At 42.5% G+C, this 26,537-nt stretch overlaps 1 protein-coding gene across 2 annotated transcripts; it reads left to right on the forward strand.

The window, feature by feature from the left end:
- The first annotated feature begins 328 nt into the window (after positions 1 to 328).
- Positions 329 to 26,537, forward strand: LOC131257070 (protein PEROXIN-4). 2 transcript variants are annotated; one of them, XM_058258200.1, is made up of 7 exons: positions 329 to 585; positions 709 to 789; positions 17,843 to 17,907; positions 20,332 to 20,451; positions 20,528 to 20,656; positions 24,755 to 24,884; positions 26,295 to 26,537. In XM_058258200.1, the coding sequence occupies exons 3-7, from the start codon at positions 17,902 to 17,904 to the stop codon at positions 26,381 to 26,383; spliced, it is 474 nt and encodes a 157-aa protein (XP_058114183.1). In that variant the 5' UTR covers positions 329 to 585; positions 709 to 789; positions 17,843 to 17,901; the 3' UTR covers positions 26,384 to 26,537. The 2 variants fall into 2 exon arrangements, with proteins under 2 accessions (XP_058114183.1, XP_058114182.1); XM_058258199.1 differs by lacking the exon at positions 709 to 789 and having other exon boundaries at positions 330 to 585.

Consider the following 26,537-nt stretch of genomic DNA (forward strand, 5'->3'; position numbering starts at 1 on the left):
GATCCACCTTGATGTTTATATGCCATCAAAACCGTTTATAACGTCATTCCCACTGGGATGAAGTGAAAACACCGAAAACCTAGCCTGATATAAAACATTATGGCCATACGAATGTTTCAAACGGTGGTCACTGAATATCCACTGTTTCCTCCCGTGCGGCCTACTTGAGTTTTGGATCCACCTCATTTTTGGTCGCATGTCCTGGAATGATCTCTCAAAACGGACGCACGGTGTGGATTTCTCATAAACATCACGGTGACCCCACTCAGCATACCAGCGCATGAACTTCCTGCGCAAGGCTTTCGCAGGAAATCCGCTATCTCCTCTCTCTGTCTCTCTCTCGTACCTACGCGCCAGATCCATCTCTCGGCCCTCTCCAAATCCCTCTCTCGCCCCTCTCCCCTCTCCACTCTTCTCTTTCTCTTCCTCTGGATCTCTCCCTCCTCTCTCTCTTCCTGTCGATCTCTATTCTCGCTCTCTCTCTCTCTCTCTCTCTCTCTCTCTCTCTCTCTCTCCACCCACGTTCTTGTTGCCGAAGCCCTACCCACGCACGCCCTCTCTCTCTCTCTCTGAAGCTCGGTTGAGGTATTTCTCTCTCTCTCTCTCTCTCAATCTCTCTGATTTAGGGATTTTGAAAATTTTGTTGGAGTTTTAGTGGGGATTGATCAGAAGTTCAAGGTATTCTAATTGCTGGAAAATTTGGACCAGCATTTATTCAATGGTCCATGCATGCGGTGTCCCATCTCCCAACAGATCAACGGCACAAGGATGATCTCCTACTTGCAATAGGTACGCCCACACATCCACACGTGATCAACGGCCTGGTTGAATGTGGTCCAATGTGTCCATGGCTTGGATATGCAGACTAGAGTGTCCATACACCTAAGCCCGAGTCTCCTAACATATCCAACGGTCCGGATCACCAAACTGATGTGTCCAAGATATGCAATGGCATGGTCTAACATTTGTAACATCCAGATGTGGTCCAGGTCAGGCCGGGTGACGTCAAAACAGTCCAAAGAAGTATCATTCAGTTCCAAATAAGCAACCCACATGCATCTTCCCTGTGCGGGGTCTTAAAAAATGCACGACAATGCATGTGGGGTCTTTAACATAGCTAAGAACTCGAATTGGGTCAACTGAGCCCCATGTAATGATCATCCAACCATAATGAAACTGGGGCTGGGGACTTAGCTCTCCTCCTCCTCTGATAAACTTGTGTAGGTGCTCAGATGCTCTCATCAACTCCCCTTGGCTGAGAAGAGTTTGCCTTTGCCAAAATAAAACTATGATAACGCTCTAGAAGATTCGGGTCTAGTCTTTGATGCTCGTTGTCGGTGATCCAAGTGCTATCTGACTCCGGCCGGTTTTTCCACTTAACAATATACTTTTGAAAACCTCCATGTTTGGTGGAAACCACATGTTTTTTTTTTTTTGAAAGATAACTTGTATTAAAAGGAGGAGAAAAAAAAGAAAAAGAAAAAGACCTGCTGAGATAGCAGAACCAACTAAGCCTTGAGAAAGGCGAGATCTACATTGAACCCATCCATATGGGATGCCCATTCAGCAATCAAACATTTAACAAAAGTGGATACTAAGTGTGAGGGCTTCGATTCATTCCGAAAACAATGGTTGTTTCTTTCTGTCCAAACGGCCCACCAAGTTGCCAAAATTGCCATGTGCCAGATCCGAGATTTTGGTTTGTCCATTCTAATACCGTGCCAAGCCCTGAGAAGCGTGTCAACATCTTTGGGAAAGCACCAATTAATCTTGAAACAAGAGAGAATCACAGTCCAAATCGAGTAGGCAAACGGGCAGTGGATCAACAAATGATCTGCAATTTCTTCAGAGGACATACAACATAAGCAGACGTTAGGAAGGATCATTCCTTTTTTTCTAAGGTTATCCTAAGTGAGGATTCTAATGTTCCCAGCCAGCCACCCGAACACATATAACTTAGTAGGAACTGCATACTTCCAGATGAAATGAGGGCTCTGATGAGGTGAGACACTGTTGGGAGTCGATAGTTGTTTGAAGAACGATCTGACAAAGAAGACAGACGACTTGCTACCTTCCAGATGAAGTTATCCTTATGCTTCTGATTAGGGAGAGCAGTCTGTAAGTTATCCATCGGATCCACAAAATCAGTAACCTCCCAATCCTCCATATTTCGTCTGCATTGAATGTTCCAGGCCACCTTGTCTACTTGAATTGAGTAGTTCTCGGCTATAAAACTGTTTCGATTTGCTGCTAACCGAAAAATGGTGGGAAATCTGTCTTTGAGAGGAATCTCGCTGATCCAGGTGTCCAGCCAGAATCGAATGCAGTCTCCCTTGCCAACTTCAAATCCAATCCTTTGGATCATCTCATCTTTCATGTAGCAAATGCCTTTCCATAAAGCAGAAGCCCTATATAAAGAGGACTTGCTCGTCCACCACCCCCCTTTAGAGCTCCCGTATTTAGCTTTGATGATTTTATTCCACAGACAGTCCTTTTCAGTACAAAGTCTCCAAATCCATTTCCCTAAAAGAGCCCGATTCATCAGCTTTAAATCTTTTATACCAGTTCCTCCATCTATAATCGGCTAGCATACCTGCTTCTAGTTCATAAGATTAAGTTTATTCTTTTCACCCTTGCCCCTCCATAGAAAGTTGCGTCGCAAGGAGTCAATATCGTTTAGAACTTTTGCAGGGCAACGAAACAGGGACATGAAGTAAGTAGGAAGATTAGAAAGGGCTGCTTTAATCAACGTTAGACGACCCCCAATAGAAAGATAACGCCCTTTCCACCCAGACAGGTGTTGATGAAATCTGTGAATAACTTTGTCCCATTGGTGTTTTTTGGGCAACCCAAGACATAGAGGAAGGCCGAGGAAAGAAGTCGGGAAGGACCCCGAGGAACATCCCATTGATTCTGCTAAGTCACTGATTTCCTGGATATCCAGATTAATCCCATACAATTTGGATTTGGACATATTTATCTTCAATCCCACTACTGCGTCAAAACACCTGATAACTGTTCTCAAATTGGACACCGATTTTGTGCTCGCTTCAGAGAAAATACGGATATCATCCGCAAACTGCACGTGAGTAATCGATTCCTGCAATCCTTTCATTTCAATGCCCCTGAGGATGCCCTCCCTTTGGGCTTTAAGAAGCATCGCAGATAAAGTCTCGCCAATGATTAGAAAAAGGAGGGGGGATAGAGGGTCCCCTTGTCTGTGCCCACGAGAGCTATTGAAGAATCCTTTAGGCGATCCGTTCAACAGGATTGAAAAACGAGCCGAACTGATGCACTCCTTAATCCAGCTCCTCCACTTTTCCCCAAACCCCATGCGTTTCATCAAATAAAGAAGGAAATCCCATTCAAAGTGATCATAAGCCTTCTCCATGTCGAGGTTTCAGAAAACGAATTTCTTCTTTGACCGATGACAGAAGTGGAGACATTCGTTTGCAATAAGAGCTCCGTCGATAATCTGTCTACCCGGAATGAAGGCGCATTGATTAGGAGCGATGATAGAGCCGATCACTTTCTGCATTTTGTTTGCAAGGACCTTCGCCAAAATCTTATACGTACTACCAATTAGACTAATTGGTCTAAACTCCCTGAACTCTGAAGCCCCAGGAAACTTTGGAATAAGCTTGATAAAGGTCGACCCAATATTTTTTGAAAGTTTCCCTCTTTCATGAAATTCATTGAAGAAAGCCATTACCTCATCCTGAAGAATATCCCAGAAGGATTGGAAAAAGATGATCAGATAGCCATATGGGCCGGGGGCCTTGTCTCCGGCTAATTCCATCACTGCCTTTTTAACTTCTTCCATAGAGAAACGCTGCTCCAAGGAGATAGCATTATCTTCGCTGATAGGTAGGAACGGAAGATTATCCAGACGAGGCCTGGACCATCCCTCGTTATGAAGGAGTCTTTGAATATATGAAATTGCTTCCCTGATAATCGATTCTCTATCCTCTATTCGATTGCCGTTGATGGATATGCTATTGATGCGATTGACCTTTGCATGCATGTTGACTAGGCTGTGAAAGTACTTTGTATTCCTATCTCATTCCTTGATCCATTTAGCCCGAGCTTTTTGCTTCCACGACACTTCGCCTTGAAGGAGTTTAGCTGAGAGGGATTGAATGAGATTGATTCTATTCGCCAGATCCTCTTACGACATTGGGGTCTGTTCAATAGTGGTGTCGATTTTCTGGATTTCTACCAGGATCGACTCCATCTCTTCTTCCGATCTTCGCCTCTCCTCCATTGACCACTGCTTGCGTTTTGCTTTCAGCATTTTTAACTTGGAACAGAGACGATGTCCTGCAAAGCCATGGGACTGCAACTCCTTCCACCAACCAGCCACCATGGGTATGAAACCTGCAACATGGAGCCAGGAGATATCAAAACGGAAAGGCTTGGGACCCCAGTCTTCCTCCTCCGCCGATTAAAAAAGGGGCCAATGATCAGAAGTGGTCCTGGGCATGATAGATTAAGAGGAGGAAGTAGGAGGTCCAGCCAATCGGTGGAGATAATAAAACGATCCAACCTGGACAAAATCCGGACGAGCCTCCCATTCGTCCAGGTGAATCTAGAGCTGAATAAAGGGAGATCGATCAGGCAGTTACTGTCGATCCAATCGGAGAAGGCAACCATATGAGGCTTCAGATTACTCCCTGTGGATTTCTTAGACAAGAATCTAATGGTGTTGAAGTCTCCAGCAAAGCACATAGGGCCGCTGAAACTCTGACAAACTAACGATAATTCTTTTCAGAAATCTACCCTCAGCTCATTGTTGGTAGGACCATAAACTGAGCAGATTAAGAAATCCGTAGCCATTGCGTTGTTTCGAAGAATAGCTGTGATCGAAAAACTCCCTACTGTACAGTTGAGGAGAGACCACCTTGCTGACCTCCAGGCAATCGGAATACCCCCAGAGCTACCAGAAGCATCTTTTACCACCCATTTAGCATTTGAAGCCTTCCAAAGCGATCGCATAAGACGATCGTCGAATCGATTCACTTTGGTTTCCTGTAGGCAAATAATGTGGGGATTACATCTACTACAGGTATCCTTGATGAGTCGTCTTTTTTGCTTTGACCCCCACCCCCCGAACATTCCGTGGAACCATCTTCATGAGGGCACTTCACTTCCCCGCGGACCCTTTTTGGCTTCTTCATTGAAGAGATGTAGCTTGGATGCAGAGATGATGCCTTTCCTTTTCAGATCCCTCTTTTTTCCTGCTCTCGGGGTTCGTCTCTGGGAATGTCTATTCGGCTCCAACGATCTACCTCTATTCTCAACGCACTGGAATAGGGCAAGGAAGTCCTCTGGACAATCGCCGAAAGATAACCCTAATAATCTCCCAATGTGTCCCATAGCATCGCGAATCCATTTCTTCCTTTGGATTTTCTTGCTTAGGGAGGCCCTCTGTTCATCTTCAAGCAGCCTGACTGCAGGATTTCCACTTCTGACTTGGATGTGCTCCGCGAGAATGACCTCTGTCCCTGAAGAATCTTAGAAAAGGGAAAGAACGTTTAGTTCTGCTTCATCGTATGTTTGTGAAAGGCCATCTGATATGTGGGACACGGAGGAAGAAAGGGATTGCAAGAAGAAGGATGAGTCGTCGTCAAACATTGGAGCTTTAGAAGACGCGTCATACGGGATCAGTTGCAGTTGCAGGCTCTCATCTTCCTGAGAGGGGAACCCATTGATGTTGTCAGTGCTCCGAAGGATCGCATTCGACTCAGGAGCCAAGATTGCCATGTGCATGGAAGGAGGGGAATCCCGAAATGGGAGGAAGATTCGAGAAGGTCAGGTGTACGATTGAAGTCGAGAGGGGTAGGATCGGACTCTGCTGCAGGTGACGGGTCGTTTCCCAAAGCAGAAGCATGAAGACCCGAAGGAGACTCTGCTTCGGATTGAGGACCCGGAATAGGATCTGAAGCCGGTTCGGAGCTGGGGTTAAAATGTGCCTCAGTACTGAAGCTGCAGGGTGCCATATATCTGCCACATGAATGGTCCATCCCTTTCGAACCTTCAATCTCCTCGTAGCGGGGAGCATGTGTCCTCAGATCTGTACTAGAGTTATCAATGCGAGGTTGGTGATCGCCATTCCTTCCCAGGAGATTAGCATGTGTCAACATCTCCATGCCGATTACAGATTTGCGTGATCTAGAGGCTACAACCCTATCGCCACGTATGTCCATCGATCCGGGCAAACTGTCCTGATGGGCGTCTCGATACTGAGAAGCGGATGGATTCTCACCACGTGGCAATCGATCTGGTTGCCTCGAGTCAGAATACTCATGGGTTTCACCTACCGCTCTGAAATCATCCGCTACACTATGGGAGTACTGAATGCATGTATCATCTTCTTCCCTGTTTCGATCGGAGGTTGATGTCAGTGGCTGCACCGGCGTCCTGCTCCGCCATAGTTCCCCCCAGCGGGGGAGGGGGGAGCTCGAACCTTCCCTTTGGATTGGAAGCTCGATCACCCTGTCATCGATGATGGCGGAGATGGCAGTAGGGAGGGGTAATCCCTTCCTTCTTCGAACTCGAACTCTTATCACCCCCATCTCCACCCCCCTCTTCGTCTTCAAATCTAGTTCCACAAAGGAACCCAGACATGAAGCAGCGGCGACGAAGAAATCTTCGTTCGAGAGTTCGAGAGGAACTCCCCAAACGAGGATCCATATATCCTCGTCTCCAAACATAGAGAACTCGTTCCAAGATAGCACGCCTCTAACCGGTCCGTCCCTGTGAATTGCCCCCGCTACAAGCAGAACTGCCAAATTAACTCCCGGATCGCCTTTAACCCAAACCTCATTATATCCGATAGGACGCAAGCTAAAAGAACCCGCATGAATGTTTGTGCATTCATCGACCCAGTCGTCGATTTGAGGAATGGTAGCGTCTTCACGAGCCAAGATCACCATCGTATCCTTCAGTGCATCCTTGGCTCTGAGGATCTCGTCATGTGTAATGCGGATGGAGGGAGAAAACTCCTTACCTGCCATAGGGAGATTGGATTCCCTTCCGGGTTTTGGTTGAGGCAGGGATACCTGCTGTTCAGTTTTAGGGAGATCGGTTTCCCTTTCTGGTTCCGGAACAGGCAGGGATGTCTGCTTCTCGGTTTGCGATTTATGTTGAGGCGATCTAACCAGCATGTCCCGATAAAACTTTGCTCTCAAGTCAGCGGTGGTGTTGACAACACCATGCTTAAGGTTTGATTTGGGATCAGGAAACAGCCTCTTTTGAATATTATTCGGACCAAACCTTGCACGTTGCACAAGGAGTTTATTTCCACCGAAGCTTTGTCCGTGAAGCATGGATATAGCTCTAGCAAGCTCTTCTTCAGAGCTCATCCTGATGAGGGCGAAGCCCCTGTAAAGACCATTGCTTTTATCTCTAGGCATAATCACATCCATAACTGCCCCAACCCTCCCGAAAACTCTTTCGAGGTTCAAGGGGAACCAACCCGCAAGGTATCTCTTCACAAAAAGGGTAGGCAGGCAGTCGTATTTGTTGTTCCTCTTGACCCGATCCCACGATTTCCTTCTAACCAGAGTCCAATTGTTTGTTGTTGTTGCTGTTTGCATGGACACTTCTTCCCTTGATTTGTTTAAGATCCAATCACCTTCAGGCCTTACGATACCCCTAGATCTTGTCCGCTTGGTATCGTCACTTTCGTCGTCGCAGTTAGCTTCGTCGTCGTTACCTCCACGCTGTTTCATCGTCGGCTTCATCGTCACTCCCACACCATCGTCGGCTGTTTCATCGTCGGCTTCGTTCATCCAAGATACCTTATGTCTCTTCTCTTTTGGTAGGCATGGATGGTATATGAGGTAAAAAAAGAAGAGAAGGCTAGTTTGGCAAGAGCCATGGGTCATGAAATGGATTGGGAGCACCACTATCTAGATCAATGTGAGGGTCGAGAGAAGGGCTAGTGGGTGAAAGTGTTGGACCTTTAAATGACACAAGATGTTCCACATTGAATGTAGAACCAATGCCCATACTAGGTGGAAGATACACAACATACGCATTAGAACCCAATCTTTTCAATATCTTGTAAGGCTCAATACTACGGGCTTGTAATTTCTTTACGGCCACTTGCAGAAACCGTTTTGTCCCTATTTGAACTATCATATAATCTCCTAGGAATTCCTTATACTTGTGATGAGAATCAACAAATATTTTATACTTTTCATTGCTCATGGTAATCTATTTCTTAATTTCATTATGCAAATCATGAATATGCCATTCAAATGTATTTGTAGACTTTGATGGCCCATGGGAGATTGACATGAGAATGAGATCTACAGGCTTCCTAAGCTTGTAACCATGAACTACTTCAAAAGGACTTGTGCCTATCGGCCTATTGACTGAACTGTTATAAGCAAACTCCGCAACTGGTAAAACCAAATCCTAAGTCCTAATATGACCACCCACAAGACATCACAATAGGTTACCTAAGCTTTGATTGACCACTTTCGTTTGACCCTCAGTTTGTTGGTGGTATGCTATCAAGAATTGGAGTCTTGTACCCATCATATACCAAAGTGTCTTTTGAAAAAAAATCATGAACCTCACGTCTCTATTAGATATGATGTTCTTCGGCAAACCATGCAAGTGAACCACCTCTCCAAAGAAAAGCTTGACAATTTTGAAGGCATCTGATGTTTTGGAAAATGGAAGAAAATGAGTCAATTTTGAAAAAGGGTCCACCACCACAAAAATGGAATCATGGTTTTTGCTCATCTTGGGTAGCCCAAGTACGAAATCTATATTGATATTTTGCCAATGAGTGTGTGGAACTGGCAACGGCGTATATAACCTGATATTTTGCTTTTTCTGCTTTGCCAGCTGACAAGTCCTAAATTGCCCAATAATTTTGGCAACATCTCGCTTGAGACCGGGCCAATAAAATCTATCCTCAACAAGAGCAATAGTCTCGTCTCTACCAAAATAACCGGCTACTTCGGCATGAAGCTCCCAAACTAGAAAATCCCATAGGGAGGTGCGGGGAATGCTGAGTCTGTCACCTTTGAATAAGAACTCATCAATTAGGACAAAGCCATTGTTGCTCCTTGATTGGTCACCCAAAAGTGATGTGTACACCTTCCCAAAATCTAGGCACAGAATATTCTTCTTTCAAATGATTGAACCCAGTGACTTCCACGCTCATGGATTGAATTAACGCCGCTCTACGGCTAAGGGAATCAACATGTTTGTTCTCGACCATGGGTTTGTGTTTTAAAACAAAAGCGTACTCTTGGAGAAACTCAACCCACTTGGCATGCCTTAGGTTTAATTTCTTTTGGAAGTTGAGGTATTGCAAGGCCTCATGGTCAGAAAACAGGGCGAACTCTTGTGGTGGTAGGTAATATTGCCAATGTTGCAAGGATTGCACTACCGTGTAGAATTCCTTGTTATAGGTGGAGTATCATTGTTTCCCCTTGTTCAACTTCTCACTAAAATAGGCAACATGATGCCCTTCTTGGCTAAGCACTTCACCTATACCTATACCAGATGCGTCACACGAAACCTCGAATATTTTAGAAAAGTCAGGAAGACGTATAACAAGAGCTTTAATCATTTTAGCTTTAATCTCCTTGAATACTTTGAAGGCAGCATTAGTCCATTTGAACTCTCCATTTTTAATGCAATCCGTGATAGGAGCTATAACGGAACTAGAGTCTTGAATGAACCGCCTATAAAAAGTAGCCAAGTCGTGGAAGCTACGCATCTCATGAATGTTTTGCGGTTTGGGCCAACTTACTATAGCCTTGACTTTCTCGGGTTCCGCAGACATGCCCTTAGATGAAACAATGAACCCTAAGAAGATTACTTTATCAGACATGAAATAATACTTCTTCAGGTTGGCATATAGCTTATTATTTTGAAGGACATTACGAACTTGCCTCAAATGGTGGTGTTGTTCCTTGGAGGTACTATAAATGAGGATGTCGTCAAAATATACTACCAGCAACTTATCCATAAAGGGCCTCAACACCTGGGTCATCACTCTCATAAACGTACTTGGAGTGTTAGTCAAGTCAAAAGGCATGGCCAACCACTCGGATAAGCCCATCCTTTGTCTTGAAGGCTGTCTTCCATTCATTTCATGTGCGAATACGCATATGATGAAACTCACTTTTGAGGTTAATTTTAGAGAAGATCGTGGCACTGGCCATCATATCCAACATGCCGTTAAGACGCAGTATAAGAAATCGATACTTGACTGTGATCTTGTTGATGGCCCGACTGTCCACCCACGTGCGCCACATGCCATCTTTTTTAGGCGTGAGGAGGGTTGACATGTCACATAGACTCAAACTTTCTTGAATGAACCATTTCCGAAGAAGCTCATCAACTTCTTCAATTCCGCATGCTCCGCGTGGTTCATTCAGTAGTGGGGGAGGTTTGGTAGAGTCGACCCGGGGACTAAATTGATAGCATGCTGAATGTCTCTCATGGGTGGAAGCTCATTAGGTAGATCCTCTGGGAATCATCGTGAAACTCCTCCAATACTGGAATCACCTCTGGTGGCAACTCTATGCTAACCTAAGAGATAACCTCTCACGCCACAAGGGCGTACACCACCGAATAAACTCTAACCTCTCTTTCAAACTCTTTGGCGTTTATTATGTGAAAAGACTTAGGTTGATGCTTCTTCACATCTTTCGAGTCACCATTCTTTTCAGGGGTGCTTTTGGGCTGGAGAGGATTTAACCTGATCCTCTTACCTTTGTAAATAAAAGTAACACGTATTCGAACGACGAAATAGTATCATATCACGATCATACAACCAAGGTCTGCCTAAAATGATATGGCCTACATTCATAGATAGGCAAAACATCACACCATAACGTGTCTTTGTGGGAAGAAAACTGAATGGGAACAAGACACTGCTAAGAAACTGGTATCAAGGATGCATCAAACTATGAAACTCGATAGGGCTGAGGATTAGGGACGGGCTTCAAACCCAAACAAGGTATAGTGCTAGTGGAGACCACATTGGTACAACTGCCACTATCAAGTATTACTTTACAGTTTTTGTTGCCACACTTGGTGTAAGCATGGAAAATTGAATTCCTGTGGCCATCATCACTTTCTTTGGCTTGGGCCAAGGCGCATCTTACAACTGTAAGTGGCGTGGCCTCAACTTCTTTAGCTTTTTCATCACTAGCATCAACTTTGGGCCTATAGACTTCTTCATAATCGCCGTGGTCATTCCCACCCATCTTGCAAATCACGAGGGCCTTATTTCGCTCTTTTATAGGGCATTTTTATGCAAAATGGTTGTATCCTTGGCAGTCGTAACACCGCGCTTGCTCACCTCCCCTCGAGCTGGTAATAGCTAAACTTTTACCCTTCACATCCCAGTTGTTGGACGAAGTGCCGGTAGGGGCATTAGGATGACTCCCAAAATTAGGCTTAATTCCCTGGGGAGTGGCCTTGACATTGGAATCGTGTGAGCCGAATCACCTCACGAATTGCGGTTTCAGATACCGCTCGTGTTCTTGCACCACTTGATATGCATGCTTTAAGGTGTCGATGTCATGAGGAATGAGCTCACGTTGAAGCTCTAGTCGGAGGTCCATTCTAAAGCAATAAAGGGTCACTAACAGGTCTTCCCTGATGTTACATCGCATCATATACTAATCAAATTTTGCGATGTAATCAACCGTGGGCATAGATCCCTGACGGAGGGACTGCCTCTGATCCACAAGCCTCTAGCGGTAGGAGAGGGGAATATATTTTTTCTTTAAGATCTCTTTCATCTCAGTCCACCGTGAGATTGGATCTTCAGTAGACTTCTCAATCTTTCGCTCAACATTTGTCCAAAACAGCGTGGCTTGGCCCACCAACTTCATCTTGGTGAACCTTACCCGACCGCTATCAGGCATGTAGTACCACTCAAAATAATATCTATGTTTGCAAGCCAGTCAAGGAATGCCTTTGGGTCTAAGCGACTATTATAACTCAGGGCTTCAATCTTTACGCTCTTCATCACTCGCTCATCGGGATCGGGGTGGGTTTGGTACTCTCTAAGGGACGGTTATGTACACCCCCCACCACAGCCAACACCTCGGCCACACTCTCTCTCACGTATCCACCTTGACCTCCCGCCTAGGGGTTGGTTATATTCCAAATTTTCACGGTCTGCATGGAGGCATGTTTCCAACTCGATCATTCGAGTATTGGTCTTATTCCGGAGGGCTGCCAATTGGTTACCAGTGGTTCTACTTTGGTCCTCGATGGCCATGATGCGGTTATTGATTACATTGATAGCCTTGGCAAGCTGGTCCAAATTCATTGTGGTGTGCAGACCAAAACCACGCCCGCTATGAGTGAGCATAAACTTGGTACGCTAATTGGGAATGACTAACAACTAAATTCCCTAAATGCAATGTGATGAAGATGGAAAAAACTATTAACTGCAGACGTGACAACATCCTAGGTTCTGATACCAAAATTTGATGCAAGATGGATGGCCTAAACTAGGATGATGCAAATAAATTAATTAACGGATTAACAGAGTAAATCAAAACATAAAATAAAGCCAATCTACCACAAATTTAGAGAAATCAAATATTCAATTAAGATCAAGTTCATGACTACATCACAATCCCGCTATTTGATCAGAAATGGCCCAATGTAAGGTAGAAGTTCCATTTACATAAGATTCGTTTTAGATTTGAGGATTTAATTGCTCTTTGCTAGGGTTTAAATGGATTAGGGTTTGAGTTTGGAAAAAAAATTGGGAATTTAGGGTTTTATAAAAGGCTAGGGTTTTATAAAATAGAAAAGAAGAGAAATGATCAATGAGAGGGAGGCCGTTTGGCTGTACGGACATTGTACGGATAGGTCCATGTAGTGTATGAGCACGTCCGTACAGTCAAACGGACGGTGTGGTGGGGTTGGTTCGGTTTGGTCGATGATGATGGAGTAGGGGTTTGAGAAAGAAGAGAAAATATTCAATGATAAAAGATGGTTTGAGAGAGAGAGAGAAGAAAGAAATACCTTGATAGGAATAAAAAAGATAACTTGGAATCCCTCCATGGCTTCACACCAAATTCCATTCACATGAAGTTTTCTTGCTCAAAAGAAAGCAATGTAGAAAAATTCATTTAATATGTCCATCATCTCAAGTCTTGAGTCTCAAACAAGTATATATAGGAAAACCTAAGCAAACGCTAAGTCTAGAACTATTCTTGGCCATTTGAATCTATCAACTGTCAAGATCAAATCATAAATCTCTAATAACTTAAAATAAAATTGAAAAATACAGCAGAAATAAAGATGTGCCACACGGCATAAGGATGATCACCAACGTGCAACAGGTACGTCCACACGTGATCAACGGCTTGGTTGAATGTGGTCCAACGTATCCATGGCTTGGATGTGCAGACTAGAGTGTCCGTACACTTAAACCCGAGTCTCCTAACATATCCAATGGTCTGGATAATCAAATTGATGTGTCTAAGATATGCAATGATATGGTCTAACGTTTGTAACATCTAGATGTGGTCCAGGTTAGGCAAGGTGACGTCCAAAAAGTCCAAAGATGTATCAATCAGTTTCAAATAAGCAACCCACAATCCACATGCATCTTTCTAGTGTGGGGTCTTAAAAAAATGCACAACCATGCATGTGGGGTCTTTAACGCGGCTAAGAACTCGAATTGGGTCGACTGGGCCCCATGTAATGATCATCCAACCATAATGAAATTGGGGTTGGGGCCTCAGCTTTCCTCCTCCTCTGATAAACTCGTGTAAGTGCTCGGATGCCCTCATCAGTAAGCCACAATCCTAGTTGGGTGTTAGCAAGGGCGATTGGCTTTGTTGCTAAATAGGACTCTGTGTAAGGGTGGGGAGAGTGTTGATTATATTTTGTTGTTATTTGTGGGTTTTTATTTTTATTTTTTTTGTTTCCTTTGTATAGTTTTGGTGATTTCTTGGCACTCTTCTAATAAAATTGTTGTTACGTTTCAATACACACACACACACACACAAACTTTTTAAAATAAAATATTTTATAATTTAAATTAATTTTTCTTATAAAAACATATTAATACACAAGCCTGTGGCTCACCTAATTAGCTAGCCATCCTATTTCAGGCCAAGAACATAGGCAATGAGTCTTGCATGATGAATGGTTTGGATCCTACACGTGTGCCATAGGGCACATGCGCCCACGAGTAGGGATCACAATTGGTTGTGTCGACCTGCAGTTGAAATGGCCCAATCTGATTTTGAGGCAGGTTTGGGGAAAGCTAAATAGGTAGTGGTTGTGGTCGGGCTTGGGCTATAAATTGTGGCCCACTTGGACTCTTGCGTAACTCAGGTAGGTACGTGGGGTGGGGTAACTTTCACTAACCAAGTATCATGTCTGGGCATAACAAAAAAATTGCGGTGAGAAGATGATATCAACCATATGATTTTGCCTTTACATCGGACCTCTCACTTTTACTTTTAACCATCCATTTGGTAGTCACTAACTATATGGTTAGGATTGATTGTTCAATGAGATTTTAAATATATGCTCCATCCATAATGGGACCCACCATTTGGATGGTCAGGATAACTGTATGTCAGTGCTACATGTGAGGAGGATGAGTTATTGCTATTTTCTTAATGGTGCAAAACTAATGCAGGAGTCTTGCCCTTGTGGATAAAGTCGTTCCTGCATGCGGTGTTTGATTAGTGCAAGTCACACCCCTCCCAAGTGTACCTATACGAGTCAGGCTCTTGTTGAACCCTACCTGACCTGCCCTGCTGATATAGGTTATTAATGGGCTGGGCCAGATGACCCTTCCCAACCCAAAATAAAATTATAGAAGATAAGTACAGATACATACATGTCTATGTGTCTCCTAATTGGACCACGGTGGGCATGCCTTTAGCTCCATTTTCCATTCTTTAAACCGAGTTTGGTTTCTTTTGAGTCGGGTCATTCAACTAGATTATGAGTAAATGGGTCGGGCTTGGGCTTGATAAATATTAACTTGGTTGGGTCATGCCATAGGGTAATTGGTTGCCGGTCAGGTTAGGATGGAAGTCTTGGTCCATTTAGTAAACGTGCCAGCCTTGGGCTGACCCGACCTGTACTAAACCCGACCCATTGCTGCCTGATGCAGCAAGAAATGGAGTCAAAATTCAATGTGTGATTCTTCAACGAACAGGCCTCGATTGTGGTCCACAAAGAGGTGGGTTTGCGAAGCTCCACACGAGGAATGCTGTATTTGTTCTGGGCCTACAGTGTAGGCACTTGTTTGCAGGCCCCATTGGCCCAACATCCATGCATCCAAACACCTGGAAATTCCTGGTGAGAGTTGCCAAGCAAGTGGACCACGTCACCACATCAGATCATGCATCAAGTGTATCAGAGCTTTTGTGGGGCAGCTTTCTCTGGCGGGAGAAGGATTTCTGTCAGCCAGTGATCACTTGGGACCTATCACTGGGTGGCAGAAATCCAATTTCCACCGGCCAGTCATGCCATCTCTGGATGTGGGAAATCCATTTCTGCCAACAAGTGTAATCACAGTTTTGCCCCGATTTTCTTCGCTTTGGTCATTTGTTTAAATTCAGGGATAATTTGTTGTGCTTACTTTGATTTATTGTTTGTATGTCTAGGATTAGAAGTTAGGTTGTCGATTCAATGTCTTATATTGATTAGTTTAGATTTTAGTAGAAATACATCTTGCATCATCTGAGGGACTTTTGCTATTGAAATGAATTTTCTCTTTGGGGAGAAGGAAGAAGAAGAAGATGGTGGATTCCCTTCATCTTGTTCTTCAATCTTGAAGTTGGTTTGGATTGTCACTTGAGTCTCTTGCTGATCCCATCTTCTGAGGTTTTTATTCTTCGTCCTCGAGTTACTCGCTGGATTCAGAATCCTTGACCAGCAGGTTGTGCTGTGGATTCAGCTCGTCCTTTGCTGTGTTACCCCCCTCTTCAATTTTAGGTTGAAATATAGACCTTAATTTTGAGTTGTATATAATTTAGAAATGGAGATTTTTATTTAGACACGGTATATCTCTAGCATTTTTAAATTTTTTGTGTGTGGAAATTATATCTATTTTCAAGTGCCGCTTTTGTTATTCAAACTGTAATTATGATACTTTTTTTAAAAAAAATTGCACTTCTAAGTTTCAATCAGCCTACGCTTTATAAATAGAGATTGCTACTTTATATTGGTCACACTTTTTGTTATTTTGTGAAAATTATGGCAAACATGTGGTTTGACTTGGGATCAGTATATTGAATGTGTATTTTAAAAGTGAAAGATCCAATATCCACATATGGAAATATTCGGTCCCTCCAAAATTTGCTGTTTTCGGTTGGTTGGTTGGCAAGAAGAAAATTCTCACGGTCGATAACTTGAGAAAAAGGGGGATGATTATAGTCAATGTTAGCCTATGCTGTATGAAGGAAGAAGAATCGGTCGATCACCTCCTCCCTTTTATCACCCGTATATGGTCAGATTTCTTCTATCGATTCAATATTAATTGATGTTTTTTTGGTTCGGCGGGCCATCTTCTAAAAGCATGACATGGGGTTAGCATAGGCAAACAAAGGACTCGGCTTTGGAGAATGGCTATTCTTGCAATTTGGTGGTCTGTTTGGGAAGAGAGGAATGGTAGATGCTTTAGGGACATTTCTAATTCTGCAGAGGCTATAGCTAGTAAGGCTAAGCGTATATTCAAAGAATGGGTGGTTCATGTAGACCATCTTAAGGAGTGTGATTTTCTTTTTCTTGGAGCTTAGTAGAGTTTGCCTTCTCGGCGGACTGTCTCTCCTTTCTTTTGTATTCTTTTTCCCTCTTTAATTCAAATCTTGTGATCTTTCAAAAAAAAAAAAAAAATTCCTTTTTTTTTTCTTTGCCATTGCCTATGAAATGCCTCCTTTTTTTTTTTTTTTTTCTTTTTCCTTTTTGTATTCATAAATTTTTTGGAAGTTGTTGGTAATTTTCAAGTTCATGTTTTGTTTTGCTCAATGTACTTGGGAGTTTTGATTGAAGAAAAAATGAAGAGGATTTATAGGGTCATGATGCATCACTGTACATTTTCCTCACATGTGCAGTCTGTTCAGATGAGGCCCATGGTTTGGTGATGCAGGCCTATGATCTGACGAATCTGCCACCATGAATGGGGATACCAGAAATCTCCTAGGGTCTTTCACTTTTTCTGTAGGCCAATGATTGAAGGGTTAGGGTCTTCCAATATGGGAGATTTGTGGGACTCTCCCCCCATCCATCGCAGACCATCATATCAACGGTGTGGATCACTGAGGCATGGCCCCTTGATTACAAATGGGTGCTTGTGGACACTTCTTAACCTAATGTTCGAGGACCCAACATCATCCTCACCATCGTAGCCTTTTAGCTATTTGTGGACAGCTTTAATGATTGTTCTTGACAAAGATTTAATGACTGCCTTCCTACCTGACATCAATCCTCCTTGACCCAGGCATGGAATTGGCTAGCATGTTGCTTACCAGGAGTACTAGTTCCTCAAAATAAACCATCCCTTGTTTTACATTTTTTTTTAATGGGTCACTGTAATGGTGATGTCTCCATCTATAGTTTCCTTCTAGCGTTTCCTAGATCAGTTTTCTTTTCCCTATTCTCCCTATTTTTCTTCTTTCCTGCCTTTTACTTCACTATTGTTTGTCTTGTATTTGGTTGAGTATTGGCAACACTGTTAATTTGTGCTTCAGTGGTGAATTGCATTACTACTTCCTACAAACTGATATTCCTATATTTATTTTTCATGGGGTATGCTGTTCCAACTGGCCCGTATCCAGCAATTTGAAAGCAGTACTTCATTTCTTTGCAGTTTGAAGGCCAGGCTTTTTATTTGAACTTAAGTAAGAGGAACTACCAGCTGCAATCATTATGCAGGTCAGTAAATATGTCGTTTTAGATGCTTTTATTTTATGCATATTTCTACTTTGTGTTGAATTTTAAAATCGTAGTCCAATCAACCTCTAAGTTTGTGAAGCCATACACTCTCTCAACCTCGCTTGGATTTGGACACATTTTTTTATTTATATAGGTAAAATCAATATTGTGAACCTAATGGAATCAACTGGTACATGAAATTTGCAATACCATGATTGTAGGGCTGAAGTGATGAAAGCACTAGCATAGTATCTTTATTGATATGTGGAACATGTTTTGTCTGAGGTCTGCTAATTCCATGTGCCTGAGATTGCAGCCCCTCCACATACAGCCACGTGTTCCAAAATGACATGCACGTAAGAGATTCAAGCCACCAGGGCATCTATGCATTGGTCTCCTCCTGGACAGCTTGGGTGTTCCACACGCATGCATGTGTGGCAGCATGTGGAGAGGCTGGGATCTAAGCCTGAGGAATCATCAAACCCTTTTTTTTTTTAACCTCTGAAGATGAATCTGTAAACATATGTTTTCTCTTATGCCTGATTGAACATCAAAATCCTTAATTGTTTAGCAAATACTGCGTAATGTATGTGTTTATAGTTGCGTATCTTTTATATTAACATCACCCCGGAAAATAGAAAGAACAAGCTATCTGTACAATCAGCATTCCATCCTGGAATCCTGCTCTTTTATTCACCAACCTTGGTTTTGAGCTACTCAGTAACGGGGTAGGTTTTTTTTTCTTCCGGAGATGACCATGATACATGATGGGTGCAGATTTGACAAAATAGAAGTGTAATATATTGGTTATTCAAGATACTGAAATCATTCTGAGGTATCCATGCATGCTATATGTTCATGATCGAGTTTGGGCACTTCTCCGCTTTTCTTTCTAGTTTGGAAAGGCACGATCACCGTGTTTTTGGTTTTCTGTGTTTCATGATGTGATTCAGCTAGCCAAATTTTTGTTTTAGAACAGGCAGGAGAGTATGCATGCTTCTTGGAATATTTGTTTTTTTAATAATTGGTGAATATTATTTAGAAGGGAAGGGAGATGGGAATGCAAGAGTTACAACTGTACATAAAAAGCCTCACTTGGGCTGAAATGGTTCACTGGAACATTCCAAAATAGGAAAGAGAGAGAACCATGTGAAATGTCTGCTGGGGCCCTAATCACACTTATCCTGCATCCAAGATCCAAAAGGACCCTCGAGATACGCCTTCCTTGGCCAATGTATCGGGCTATCAGCCCTCTAACTAACAGAGTGGCTTGCATGAGCAAATGAGAAAATCAGCCGCTCATTGATATCCTTTACTTCTTCTAGGATATTGGCCATCTGCCAGGTAATCTTAATCCAAATGATTACAATTTTTGAATCCCCTTTGACTATAACTGTACTGAGATTGTGACTTTCTGCAATTCTCAAGCCATGGAGTAGTGCAGCTGCTTCTGTGAAAGATGAATCCCTGAAGCCCGTCACCCCCCAAAACTCCATAATGGCCTCTCCTCTGCTGTTCCTGATAATGCCGCTAACACACTTAGGCCACAGGTTGCCAAGGGAGCACCCATCAAATTCAACTTGTATGAAGCAGAGCGTTCCAATCTTCTAAGCTCTTCTCAGGGAGCCAACCAGATCTGATAATTTCCTTGCAATTTGATGTTGACAGGACTCTCAAAGTGCCCACCATTACCTTCTTCTGTCTGCTCCAACTCACGGCTAATGACAGGGTATCCCGGAGCACCGCTGCTTCTGATTTTTTTAACCCTTGGAAGATCCTCTCATTTGTTTCATCCCAAACACACCACAGCAGAGCTTTCATTGATGATTTCCGCAATATTTTCCCAATCAGATCCCAAGTACCCACTTTCTAACTCGTGACGAAATCACTCACAGTGAGAGACATCATCCATTGGACTCTGAACTTCGCAATAATCGCACCCCATAATATTTGAGAGAAAGAACAGTGAATGAACAAAATATGCAGTCTTCCTTTATTGCTTTGCACATGATGCACCAGTTCAGGATCATCATCCCTCTATGTTGAAGATGATGAATGGTCAGAACCTTATTGAGGCATTTCTACCAACATGAAGCATTAACCTCCATTGGTGCAATCCCATCCTGGAATATTTGTATTGAACCGCGATCACCTTAAACATGCATCATTCTGTTCTATTCCTTCTAAACTCATCACCAAATTCTTCAACCAGTTGGGTTTTTTGTCCGCATTTGAACAAGTGGTTGAGGTGCTCTCATTATGATTTGAATCAACTTCGCCTTTTAAAGAGAATCGATCTATGTAGTTCCTTTCCAAGGCAATCTAAATCTGAGGCACATTCAGAAGATTCTCTAAAATGATGCAATATTCTCATCATGATAGCTTAATTATATGAGGCCATTGATCAGTGCATCTCCTGTACAGGCATCAAGGGCAAGGCTTTTCAAGGAGTACAAAGAAGTGCAGCGAGAGAAAGCGGTGGATTCAGATATTCAGCTCGTGTGCGATGATTCTAATATATTTAAGTGGACTGCTCTTATCAAGGTAGGCCTTTTTATGCTGGGGAGAAATCTGAGTCATGGTGTTGATGTGGTGTTTACTGGCTTGGCTTTTTCTTCAGGGACCTTCAGAAACTCCTTATGAGGGTGGCGTGTTTCAGCTAGCATTTGCCATTCCAGAGCAGTATCCTTTGCTACCCCCTCAAGTGCGGTTCTTGACGAAAATCTTCCATCCAAATGTGCATTTTAAGGTGCCGGTACCCACATTTTGTGTTTCCTTTCTTATATGCTTCATTAGCTCTGAATTCCTTCATGCATCATGCTCTTGTGACCATGATTAGGAGGGAGGATGATTGAAAAGGGTATATTGATTTGAATTAGTTTATGAGCTTATCTAAGCCCACACGCATGTAAAAGGCAACTCATGTACACACCAGCATGGCTGACAGGTGCAATATCCAAGCCATCCATCAGTTAGTTATGGATGTGTATGATGTTCTTGCCCAAGAATAAATCTGGTATGTTCTTGTGGGCCACAATGTTTGCATGGTTGGACAGGTGAGAAAACTTCAGATATTTTTTTCCATACCTATGTTTGTTTTGTCAACTGTGGCCACCTGAGGAGTGGACTGATCTGATTCTAGGGCGAGAGCATCTACATAATGTTAGGGCCCTTGATGAATGGATTGGATCTTGTACCAAAGTGCCATGCTGGCACATGTATCGTATGGCATGTACATGAGGTACCTTTTACACGTGTGTGTAAAGAGTGTATTTATGTGAATTGCACATGCGGTAGAAGTTTTGGCATAAGTTAGCGACTGAAATCTCAGATATAGATGTACATTAAATAATTGAATATGGACATTTTGGCCTTTTATGTTATTGATTCTTCTGAATGTGTATGTAAATTGCAAACGCATAGACATTTTGCCATAAGAAATAGTTGGAAAATCACATTTTCAAAAAAAAGAAAAGTTGGTAAATCAAGCAGGCTCAAGAGGGATACATCCAAGTAGGTTCAAAGCAGTGGTGGCCAACATAATCAGTTTGTCGTCAATAGAAGGGTTGAGCATCGGGGGAGCGTTTGCACTAGTGGTGGGAAGAAGAGCGGTGGAGAGCCAGTGGTGAGATTTCATCCGGCTGTCATTGAAAGAGACATGCGGGGGTGCTAGTCATGATGGTGGTTTGGACACAAGGCGGCGATGTTCGGAGCTCTGAACTTATCATTAGACCACAACGTGGAGGCTCGGATGTTCGAACCTTAGGCTTGGGTGAGATGTCTTTATTACCGCTTGTCATCAGTTGCTCTCTGGAGTACACGTGGTGTCGTATGCTGCCTAGCGATGGGCTCGACTATCCCTCTCTACCTTCGGGTTTGCATGTGCCATCTGTGGCATGTGTGGCTTTAGGCCAACTGTAGCACATACTATCTCTGTTTTTAGTTGGCACACGTGTGAGGGACTTCTTAACACCTTGTTGAGAGATCTCGCCATAGGTACCGAAAATCAGCTCCATCTGTGGATCAGAGGGACTATAGGATTGGAAATAATGTACAAAAAAATCTCACCCTCCACTGTTTCCCTTGGTGGGACCCACTTGAATCTTATATGGGCCTTATTTTTGTGTCCCACTCCTAGCTTTTGCTGTCGCATCTAATGGTTGGAGTGGATTTTACATATTCATCAAGGTGGGCCCTGTACAAATCAAGGGTGGACGTCTCTCTAAACTGTTCCATTGGTGTGGCCCACCTGAATCATAAGTCAGGCTGATTTTTATTTTTATTTTTGCTCTGGGCCTATAATGAGATTACACATCTGATAGTTGTAGTGGATCTCACACACATCTCATGATGGGCCCTTTCAAAAATCAAGTTTCAGGTTGATCTCCCAACTGTTCTGTTCCGAGAAAAGGGTATATTCCCTAGAAAGAAGGGAGTGGATTAGGTGCAGCAGCGCGTTACCCAGCATAGTGTGGCCCTGACCGTGGGGCCCACCTTTACGTATGTATTTCATATTATTTAACATTATTTACAAAAAAAAAAAAGGATCAAAAATTGAAAATGCTCAACGGATTGAACATGTGGGATATATCCCACTACTAGTGTGTTTCGCATCGCGCGGGTGGGATACAAGATATATCGCGGGATATATCGGCTGATGTTGTTGGTACTTGAAACAATGTTCACCACTTCATGCGTACAATATCTGCAACATAACGGAGCTGACACAACTCTATCCCCCACTATGGAAAAGCACCAAGCCACCGGCATCTCCTTGTACTTCTTCTCTTTCTTCTTCCTCATAAACCCTAATTCTTTTTCTTCAATCGTTTTCAACTTAGGACTTTCAATGTTACAAAGCTGGATATACATTTTGTTTTCTTTTTTCCATCTGTTATTTCACATGCTTGGCCCTATTAGATATAACTGCAGCCATGATATTTCTAGTGTTTTTGTTTTTGCTAGTTTTCAAGTTGGTTTCCTATCGTATGTTCTGTAACTATAATGATTCTTAAACTTGGAACCCAAGTTCTTGCATTTACCTGCTAATATGATATGTTTAGTTTCAAATGAGAACTAGGAAATGGATTTTCTTTTATGGTACAGTTGGTGTGTCAATGTGTCAAAATCATGCTCACATAAGCGCGATAGTACCAGCATGTTGAAAGTCACTAGCCTGTGGAACTCCAAACTCCTAGTACAAACTGTAGTAGATGTGGTAGCGTGCGTGCATTTGGTTATTGGTGTGTAAGTGTGGAGTTTTTATTTATTTATTTATTTTTTTTAAAATTTAAATTTAAATTTAATTTTAATTTTTATGGGTGTGTTATATTTGGTGCTGCTTTATAATAATATGTTAGGTGTGTGAGAAACGATTATTCCACTCGCAACCCTCTCAAAAACTCTCTTTTTGTTCATGTGATCAATTACATGGTATCATAGTGGGTGGGTGGTTAGATCTACAATCTAGAAGACTAAGTCTATCCTTATCCTTTCCTCTTCCTCTTCCTCTTCCTCTTCTTTTCTTTTCTTATTTTTTCTTCCTTATTTCATATTACCTGCCAGCCCGCTTCTATCTTTCATAGCACATGGCTAAACCATCTTAATTGGATCTCTACCATTGTCTCTCCATTGGGGCTACTGTTAGGCTGCTTTGGACGCCCTCGTTCTTGATTCTCTCGCTTTGTCTTTCCTGTACAAGCACACTAAACAATCGGATATGCAGCACCTGTCTTCTTATTCTCCATAGCACAATGACCTCTTGCTTCTCTTTGTTTCCTCCATGTTCTAGCTCTTCATATGGAGTTTATACACAAGTAGTTCTCTCTTCTGGGCTTGATCCATAGACTCAACAAGATTAAACACAAATGCACAGTTGTTGTCATTGATTTAATTATCAAAGGTCGCATTTGGATGCACATTGCAAATACTAGTGTAAGTGAGAAGAAACGATAAATCTTTAATGATATTTCAAAGTATTCATAACTGGCAGTTAGCCTCCAAATGCCACCGTTGTTTCTTTCATACCCAACTTGAGGATAACAAAATTGCAGTCTGGAGACCAAACTCTCCATAAGTATGCTAAGGAAATTACAATTTGGTTATTTCCATTTTATTAGACTAACACTTGCAGTTCAATTTGATAACGCATCCAATCACAACCAAAAGTTGCAGGAACTGGGGCAGTGTCCTCCCAATAAAATACGATTTCTACCAAAAAGATAGAAGAAGATATTAGGACCCAAGGCACCTAGAAGACTTATGCAACCGTAATTGCCAATTCTCGAAACATGTTAGAGGCATCTTCAGCTTTTGAAAAATGCCCCAACTTCCTAGAGGAAGCTTCATTTAAGACCCAAAGCTTTTCGAAATCTGAGTTGAAGTGGGATTAGCACTCTTGAGTAGAGGATGAATGTAGCTTTATGCAGGCTTTATTTTGTGTTTAACCTCAGAGGTCTCCTTTATACTGCTTTCTTTTTATTTTTGCACACACACACACACACACACACACACACACACACACACATATATATATATATATATATATATATATATATATATTTGATAGTATGCATGTAAGAAGAATTTCACATACAAACCAGCACATTGTGTATGAACCTCATGTCCAACCCAGCTCCTACATGTGTTTGATCTGACTGATGTGGAAATACCAGGTGATCTTCATGATCTTATGCACCTTATTCACAGATCAGGTGCCCTGCATGTGGCACACTGGTTCAAGCTGAATGGACATGAAGTGCACATCCAATCGGTTAAATAAGAACTTGGCTAAAGCTACTTTTGGCATTGGTTTAACTACCTTCCCAACTTCTCTTTTGTTATGCAGACAGGAGAGATTTGCCTAGACATCTTGAAGAACGCTTGGAGCCCTGCATGGACACTCCAATCTGTTTGCAGGGCCATAATTGCTTTGATGGCCCACCCTGAACCCGATAGCCCTCTCAACTGTGATTCAGGTTTTGTTTTGTTTTATGCTTACTCATTTTTTAGTGAATTAGTCAGAGTTAACAGCATCGCCAAACATTCTGCAAATTAGAAGAATTCCTAGCCATCAATGTATTTGTCCCTTTTCTTGGTTGAATGTAGACCGTTGCTATATTGCTGTCTTACCTGTCTCTTTGCTGGTCCACCAATCAAATGGTTAAAAGCCTTCCCATCTTCGAGCGTCCCTACTCATGCCTCAGTGGCAGACTCACAAGAGTTTCAACACAAGGTCATGGGTTCGAGTAACCATTTTGGTGAAAATCCAGTGTGGTGTGAGTGCATGACTGCATGGGTGTGTGTGGGGTGTGAGTGTGTGTGTAAAACCAAAAAAAAAAAAGAAAAAGAAAAAAGAAGAAGAAGAAAACTTCAAGAATTTTGGGCATGGGTCACAGTGCGGTCCATAATATCAACATCTTGAATCACCGGATCATGGGTCCCACTTGTACAAGTTCAAAACCCGGGCATGTTGTACAGATTCTGGGCCTAACCATTGTATAATATACCTCAAAATCTATATAACATGAGCAGCAATGGGAAATTTCTCCATGCATTTAGTTTCTGGAGTCGTAAACTTTGGAGTTTCAAATGACATAGGAAGCGGCTTGAACTAAAGGTGAGGGCATTTAGGTAACTTGGAGGTGTCCGGCTGCTTAGCAACCAATGTTTGAGATTTTACCCACTCATCTCCATCATTGGTGTGCATTTTACCCACACCGTAGGGGCAATTTTGTCACTTTCAAATGTTGATGGCCTGCATGAATTAACTGCATGCTGCTTGCACCCACTCAAAATCTAGGTTTTCTAGAATGCATCCTGACATGTGATAGGGGACGTCGGGACTTTAACCTTTGGATTTGGGGTCATCTTCTAATGATCCAAACTGTTTTTATGATGGGTCACACTCACACCGTAGATGGACAATATCCAAAAAATAAAATCTCTTAGATTGGGATATTTTATCCCTTTTCCTTGGAATTTGGACTCATCTGCCATAACTTTTGAATATTCAGAAGGTTGAAATATTTCAATCTGAGAGTTATTTTGGGTAACGCCCATTTGCAGTAGGCCCATCATATAGCTGGTTTTGGTCATGAAAAGACCCAGATTCAACAGCTGATGCCCCAACGTATCCCAGGATGTGTTGTACTGTGAGTATCAAATAGCTCCCCTCTTACAATCACTCCACCCCTCTATCCACGTCTTGCAAACTGCTTCCTCTCCACATCTGTTGCAGGTGCCACACCCACTAGTACAAGCAACAAGATTGATAACAAGGCAATGAAGAGATGCTTGATACATTTAAACGAATTCTTTTATAAAGCCAGAGAAACATTATGACATATTTTCTTTCCTCATGTTTTTGGAAATTTCTCTTTCCACAGGCAATCTTCTGCGATCAGGCGATCTCAGGGGATACAGATCAATGGCTATGATGTACACAAGGCTTGCTGCCATGCCGAAGAAAGGGTGAGTTCATTGAGGGGAATGAGTTATTTCTCAAACCATGTCCTTGTCCAGGAACCCTTATGTTTGTTGGATCTGTTGTGATATAATCTACAAATTCAAGCGTCAAATGCTTGTGGTTTAAACTGGAAGTCAATATTAAAATCTTCATCTGCGATTGA

This window comes from Magnolia sinica, chromosome 1 (genome assembly GCF_029962835.1).
Source record: "Magnolia sinica isolate HGM2019 chromosome 1, MsV1, whole genome shotgun sequence".
NCBI classification, from domain to species: domain Eukaryota; kingdom Viridiplantae; phylum Streptophyta; class Magnoliopsida; order Magnoliales; family Magnoliaceae; genus Magnolia; species Magnolia sinica.

Coding starts and splice junctions, on each gene's coding strand:
- LOC131257070 (XM_058258200.1), top strand. Junction 20,452..20,527: donor AGTGGACTGCTCTTATCAAG/GTAGGCCTTTTT, acceptor CTTTTTCTTCAG/GGACCTTCAGAAACTCCTTA. Junction 24,885..26,294: donor CCCTCTCAACTGTGATTCAG/GTTTTGTTTTGT, acceptor CTCTTTCCACAG/GCAATCTTCTGCGATCAGGC.